The sequence below is a fragment of the Polypterus senegalus genome, chromosome 4, assembly GCF_016835505.1.
Source record: "Polypterus senegalus isolate Bchr_013 chromosome 4, ASM1683550v1, whole genome shotgun sequence".
Lineage (NCBI taxonomy): Eukaryota > Metazoa > Chordata > Cladistia > Polypteriformes > Polypteridae > Polypterus > Polypterus senegalus.
In genome coordinates, this window is record NC_053157.1 from 22,659,897 (window position 1) to 22,667,785 (window position 7,889).

The window sequence follows — 7,889 nt, forward strand, 5'->3', positions numbered from 1 at the left end:
ACAACAGACAGAGCAGACACGGGGGCCAACAACCATGAATGCACAGAGGCTGCCAATACTTCGGCACCCAACCCACCAAAGTGCTCATTAGTAAATAATAAGTTAAATAACCAGAACGCATGGAAAAGCAGAATAAAAATCATAATTATGATAATCTCACACATCAAGTTACAAAACCGGTAGATTATCCCCATGTTAAACGCTTTGTAGTTTCTAAAATTGTTCACACTTACTTTTGAAATGTCTACATTGAATCCAAAATATAGAAACTGGCAAATGACAACCTTGGTAATGAAGCTATGAGTCCAATTAGAAGCAGAACTTGGTTGGAACAAAAACCTGCAACCACAAGGGGTCCCGCAGGACTGAGTTTAGGAACAACTGAACTACATATACCTGTTACAGGCAGGAAAAATGAAAAGAGATTTCTTCATTGGGATTACTGATGTTGCTGTTTATTCTCATTGGAAATAAAGTGACAAATTTGTGCTTTATTTTATAAAGCAGTATTTTTAACAAAGAAGCCCGGGTGGCAGGTAAGGTCTCGCTTCTCTTCTCCACGGTACCTGTCATAAGTCTCAAAGTGTGAGCGGAGGCTACCAAACACCTATCCGCTCCAGTCTTTTTCTTTTTTCCCCTTTCATTCTGTTCTCGTGTACCTGTCCTCCATCGACTCTCTTCCTTCCACTTCATTCTGCGGCTTACGTATTCTGATTGCGCATCCCCGGTGGGATCGCTCAAGTCGATTCTGTGTCGCCAAGACAAACTTCGGCCAAGTTAGTAGCGCTGATCTGCTGGCGAGTTGGGCAAGAGGTCATATCTTCCGTTATACAGGACCACACCAGGTGGGTAAAACACTAAACCAGGATCCACGGGGGTTAACGGGACCACAGCATTACCGTGGTAGTCGTTTTCGGGCTTGGTCGTTGCGGTAAATGGGCGCATATTAGTGACAGATGGCGAGGTAATCTTCCAGAAGAGATTGGTTAACGCCTTTCGAAACTCTCGTCTCATTAAACAATACAAAATGGGATTTAGGCAGCTGTTGGAGTGAGCTAAACATACCGTTATTGGAAAAATATAAGCCTGGGTGGTGTAGTATTCGTAGCTGAAATGGACAACATTGAGCTTGACGAGGATGCCCCATGCAGTCAACGCCTGATTAGGCAGCCAGCAAAGAAAAAAGGAGAGGACGACTATTGTCACTGATTTGGTCACTTTGGATCTTCTTTTGGTACTGGACGTGTTAACGTTCGTGTTTGTGATAAAGCGCAGAAGGAGAAGGTAACACACCGTGATGATCACTAAAGGTATCACAAAGCCCAGCAGTACTTTCTGAACGTGGTAAAGCCCTAGCCAAAACTGCACATCGCCATTCCGATCGGGGAACTTGACCAAGCACAGTTCTTCATTCGACACTTTGGATGTTGTGGAAAAAATTGCGTGTGGCAGGGCAGCGAGAACAGCAGATACCCAGATCAGGACGCTCATCCACTTGGCAGAACAGCCACGGGGTCTTCGCTTTGTTTTCAGCGCAGACGCGACTGACCAATACCTGGCTACACTCATAGCGGTCAAGAAGAACACACTGGCGTACATGTTCATAGCCGTCACATAGGACACGATCTTACACATGGCTTTGCCGAACAGCCAGGTGAAATCCAACGCATTCTCCACCGCCCAGAATGGCAAGGTCAGCACGAACTGAAAGTCTGTCACAGCCAGGCTGGTAACGAACAGGTTAATAGAAGATTTTTTCCATCCCTGTTTGGATTTCATCAGGTACAAGACTAGTATGTTACCCACAAGTCCTAAAGCGCACACGACAGAGTACACCACAGAAATGATTATTCTTACAATTGCTGAACCATCGCCCACAAAGTCGGGCTTTTCCAGATCCAAATATTTCAGAAGGTCGCCCCAAGATTGATTCGTTCTGTTAAACATTGCATTTCTGTCATAAGGCGAGCCGGGTAAAAAAGCCAAGAATTCACGTTCGGATGCTTCTTGTACCGCTGAAGCGAACGAGTCATTGCTGTGATTGGCAGAGACAGCCATCCCATGTTTCTGTCACTCTGACCCAGAAGCTGCCAGACGATAAGATCTTCAGTTCACTCCTGGATGCATGTTTAATAAGGATCCGAATTCGAACATTCCTTAAGTGCAACTTTATTCTTGTGAGCAATGTGTAAAGAATCCTCTGTTTCAAATCCTGTGCGATTTATTTTGTTGAGTTTAATCTGTTTTCAGTTTTTGCCTCTGTCAGTCAGTGCATTTATTTTAACATCCCCAAGGAGAGTCGTTTCTATCTATTCGATGCATTTCCTCATTGTAGATTTTTTTTTAAAGCGAAAGAACAAGCCTTCAGATACTTTTGCATATACAGCGCTCCACACACTAATCCATGTGCTTCGTCGTCTTATGTCTTTCAAAATCTTGCTTTTCGTTTACAAGTTTGTTCGCTGTGTTCCTCGTGTGCACTGCTTCCTCACCGGTTGCCTACTGCTGACTAAAGAAGTTAGTGTCTGTGAAGAGGAGCTCCGCCGTGTCTGTTTTATCTCGGTCACCTCACGGACAGCCTTATTACGCATGTGCCTCGGAGTCCGGGAGCTCTCCAAGGTACTGAAATGTCAACAGCTCTGATGTTTTAAACACTGCATTTAATCCGAGAGCTCTCAATCGCGGGTGGATTTTCTCGGCGCGTGGCTGCTATAGGATCGTTAGATCCTTTATATATGTCCAAATGCATAAATGCAATACGAATATGACGTAGATTCTGAAGTGTGGACGTTTTCTATATCGTGAAGCGTTTCTCTTACATTGCATTTTATCAAACACTTGGCAATATTACTTCAGATTTGGAGATCGATCTTGTTACATCCATCCATCCATTTTCTGAAGCCACTTTATCCAATAAATGGTAGCGAGAATGCGGAGACAACCCAGGCAGCGCGGCATACTGGTTAAGGCTTTGGACTTCAAACATTGTGGTTGTTAATTCAAATCTCACCGATTGCATCACCTCCCTGAGCTACAGCTGGAAATAAACAAAAAGAAATGTAACTTCTTGAATCTCACAAACGTAAGTCTGATTGGATAAAAGCATTAGCCAAACTAAAAGTAATCATAATCACACACTAAGAAATTGGCAACACGGGGTGGGCAGTGCAGAGGGGTATATACAGTAATTACTCTCTGAGTCACGCCAGTTAGGATATCAGTTGTGACCATTTAATAAGCCTGATGGAATCCCACTGGGAAAACTGAAAACAGAACCTATGTCCAGGAAGTTTTGAAGTAGCAGCGATGATATTTATGTAACATGTTAACAATCTGCTGTTATTTTTTAAGTATAGTATGTGATAAACAGCCCGACCACAGACAGACAGACACTGGATGTCGAATGACACACATGTTTATTTTGACCAAAAGTCCCACAGAGCACACAGTGCTCCCAGCACCAATCACCTTCCATGGGCCGCCTTTCCTCTCCTCCCAGGAGCTTCGTCCTGCTCCCGCTCCCGACTCTAGTTCCCTGATCCCTTTTATTTCCACCCAGATGTGCTCCAGGTGCAGGTGCCTGATGATGTCTTTCCGGCAGCACATCCTGGTGTGGCGGAAGTGCCCTTGCACCCGGAAGCACTCTGGGCATCACTGGAAGGATCTTCCTCCAACTTTCCAGGTGTGCCAGAAGTGCATGTTCCCTGGGCTCCACAATGCTCAGAGGGGCCCCCTGGTGGTGACCACGGGCCCAAATGGGCTTGAGCCTCCTTGCTCCTTTCCCGTGGTCCCCTCAACATTCAGGGCGGTTAGGGTTGCCTGAGGGACGTATAAGCCACATCCTAGTCCTTCCAGGCATCCTGGCTGGGTCTGACCCCCAGCCTCCTGTGACAAGTAATAATGCCAATTCAATAATGATAGTCACAAGATGCATATTAATATCAGAACCATATGCCTTCTGGTTTAGTTATTGTTATTACTACAATATGTTCGCGGGTCACAACACATTAGATAGCACTTGATTTGTCTCCAATGGAAATTTGGCTTTTTACAGAAGCTGGATAGATAAATTAATATTGTGACAAACCCCCCTCTTAAATACAAACCCCATCTGCTGTAAGATCTAAACCGACCTTGGTCAGGACACCAATTCATTGCAGAGCATAAGCTCTTTCATGTCAAATTAGATCCAACAAATATTCTAAAATACACATTTATGAAATAAAGTAGGAAACCATGGTACTCTGCGAAATGCAACATGGACTTGGTGAGTAGGTGCAAACTCCACCGGGTAAAGCCATCTACCGTGTGATGGCTCTGCAGTTGCAAGGCAGTAGCCGTGGTAAATGTACCACTCTGACCACCAAGATTACAGAAAATTGTACTCAAAACATTTTAATCATTGCCCACCACTTATAATATTGAGATGGTGTCCACTCTACATAATAACAATAGTCTGTCATATGTCTTTATATAATAATTAGAAAATAACTAATCCTGTTAATGCTACATTGAGTACTCAACTCACCTCACAGTGCTTAGTTTTAAATCTCACTGCTGTGAGCACCAAACAGAGTTGTCTTGTATTCCTCCAATGCATTTTTGTTATCTTCTGGAACTCCATTTGGCAATCCATGCTCCAATTACCACGTATACACTGGTTTGAGCGAGTGCGCCCTCTAGTGAACTGTCGTCACGTTCTGCAGTGCTCTAGTGTAATATGTCTCCAACTTTTATTCTCACGACCCAATTTTGCCCTTCTTAGTGTCTTTGGGACCTATAATCCATGACAATCCCAGGAGTTTGGTGGTCCATCTTGGAGAATCACCAGTGCAGTCATAGCGGAGAAATGTTGATTGTTTAAACTACCCGCGGTGACACTTTGAGAGACACTTGGCATATTGATTGTGACCCTTTACTATTAATTACAATGTTTGGTCATGCCATTCTAGTGTTTAGTTGGCATGTTTTTGAGTTCACCTGTTTTTCTTTCAGTATGTTAAAGATGTAGCCTAAAAATAAACTTGCCAAAGTGGTTCTTCATAGTGATACCATAAGGTAACCATTTTTGACTCCGAAACAACCATCCTTGCGAACATTTCATAAAGAATCTTTACTTATATCTGTAACAGGTTACATGAATAACCATAAACAGATGATAACAGACTGTTGAAATACCATTTGGTTTAACAATAATAAAGGACTTCTTCTTACATATATCCCAGGCTAAGTTCAGGTTTCTTGATCTGTTAGCATCCTGCTGATTATCTTGGTATACATTAATGATTTCTGTTTTGTCCATACATTAGGAAATTTGTCAAGGCCCAAGGAATCAATTATATATGCAAAGATCCCTCACAGAATGAAATTCTTCTTTGACAAGCATTGGTTCTACAAGCTACCACACAACTCAAAAAGTCCCATTAAAGAACCGTTATTTACTTTCTTGTATACAAAGTATAGGGAAAGTATTGTAATCGTTCAAATATTCAACCTTGAAGTTTTAATGAATCTCGACCTTTTTGACCTCCCTAAGTCCGATTTACTTTCTCATAGGGTAACAAGTACTGTAATCGTCCAAAAATTCGATTTCGAGATCTTAATGAATCTCGATGTTTTAGACCTCCCTGGGTTTGAAAATACCATTTTTGGAATTATGTCTTTGTGTCTGTCAGTGTCTGTGTGTGTAAACACGATAACTCGGGTACACTTTCAGTTAGGTCAACCAAATTTTACATACAAGTATTAGGTACAAAATGCAGATTTCTATCAACTTTTGAGCTATTTCTGCTAATCGGAAAGTGATACTTTTTCATTCATAAAGCTGTGGAATCCAATTTATTCAACTTTACTTTTATAATAATTGGTCAATATATTAATAATTTGATTTGATATTTAATGTACGTAATATAAAAATATAATCATTGTCTTGCGGTTTACTCCTCAAATATCCATCCTCATATCTGAAAGTCTAGGGGAGACCACTCCGAATTTTAGATTTTTAAGAGTGTACTTAAGATGCTGTAGTCAAGTTAACTGCATGGAAACACACAATTCTGCTTGGCTGTGCTTTCAAGATAACTGAAATTCCAAGTGAAAATGCAATTAAAGCAATACAAATAAATAAATGTGATACAGTGGCTTAGCAGTGCAATACTGTTTGCTCCAGTGGTTTCCCTTTGGAGTACTGAGAGTTTTTCGTGCATATTGGTAATTTTTGAAAGGACAACCTCGGGGAACTACAAGAGGTATTAGCCGTCTGTTACTGAAGCAACGAGAAACTCCAGTATTTCTTGAGCCTTAATTACATGCATCTAAGGTGGCTTTCAAACCTACAATCCGTAAATCAGCTTATATGTATACCGGGGTCCCCACTTCCCACTTAAGAAGGTCTTCACCGCAGCATGGAGAATGGAGTGTGCCTAAACATGGGCTTTGTTTAAATATGTAACTCCACCTATAATTCACAGACAACATGCGTGTGGGTCCTGCTGAACTCCATACTAGACAGGAAAGACCCATCCTGCACACAACTCTTAAATCCAACAATCATTCCATAACCCTAATTTTAATCATAGTGGAGCTAGGCAAATTTCCTTTATAGTTGCTGTAGCCTGACAACTGTTTCTAACAGCATGCAGAATTGGGCATGACATCTGTGGATTATGGGTGGAATTAAATGTTTCATGCTGCATTGCATTTACCTCGGAAATCGGATGTCAGAACTGGGATTGACGTCACACCTGAGTTCAGGTGAAATATTTGGAAAACTGCTTGCTTGCTCCATTGAAATAAATAGCAATGGATAACAATGCATTATGGTGTATTTTGTGTATCTAGAAACCGTAGCAGCATATCCACTGATAGAAGCCAGACAGTTCTGTGTGTATGACTGATTTAATGACACACAAATAGACAGAAGTGCTAATTAACAGTATAATACTATCGCTTTTACTAAGGTTTGCAGTGTCCGCCGCCATTTTTCATTGACATCATAATCTGAAATCCAACAAACTCAGGCTTGACAGGTCAACCCAGAGTTTCAGAGTTAGAAATCTAACTTAAGGGGGATGTTGAAAATCCAACTTAAGGGAGCATTGAAATCCAGCTGAAGGGGCGTTAAAAATTTCGACTAGGAACTCAGAAATTCCGACTTTCCAAACTGCACAATGTTTAGACACATCCCATTTCACAAGATGCAGATGAGGGGTGGCTGTGCACATAGACGTAGAATTACTAGACACCGCATGAGCAGCAGCATCATACGTCAACATCGCCACCATATTGCGAGTGGCACTGCTGTGGAGTGAAGTAATGGATAAAGATGCCTCACGCATGTGCTGCTTGGGATTGTACAAACCGCTGTACTCTCCAAACCAGGTCCTGGGGGATTACATTTCATAGGTAAGGCTGAACAATTGTTTTGGTTATATTTGGCCATTAGAAAATCCCATTTTATAATCTTAACTTTAGCTACGCCAGGCTAAGATAGCAAAGCTATGAATTTATGTGCTCAAGTGAGCCTCCAAACAACGTTTTGGCTAAGCATATTCAGCCACTATGTAGATTGTTGTTAGCTTTTAACATTTCTCAAACTTTGAAGGTTTCCCAAAGAAATCCACCTCAGGAAGCAGTGGGAGGCAGCCCTTAGATGGGATTTTGAGAAAGCTGTCCTGTGTTGTGTGCCATGCTAGTTTGGTAACATGCTATTCCGGTATCATATGATTAAAGCTACCACTTGCTCACATTAAAAAACAAAGGAGGTCTGATGATTCCTTCTGAGGGTACAGTCAAGGTGGTCAAAGTAGCTGAGTGTGTTATCTTGTCGACATGAGGGCAAGCTGTCAGTGTCATCTTTGATCGATCAGTTTGTTCGGGCTGAGATTGGT

At 41.9% G+C, this 7,889-nt stretch overlaps 1 protein-coding gene across 1 annotated transcript; it reads right to left on the reverse strand.

Annotated features, from left to right (window-relative positions):
* Positions 1 to 344: 344 nt before the first annotated feature.
* Positions 345 to 2,960, reverse strand: rxfp3 (relaxin family peptide receptor 3). The gene has a single exon (XM_039752729.1). It carries the CDS (start codon positions 2,056 to 2,058, stop codon positions 778 to 780), a length of 1,281 nt encoding a protein of 426 aa, XP_039608663.1. The 5' UTR covers positions 2,059 to 2,960; the 3' UTR covers positions 345 to 777.
* Between the last annotated feature and the right edge of the window lie 4,929 nt (positions 2,961 to 7,889).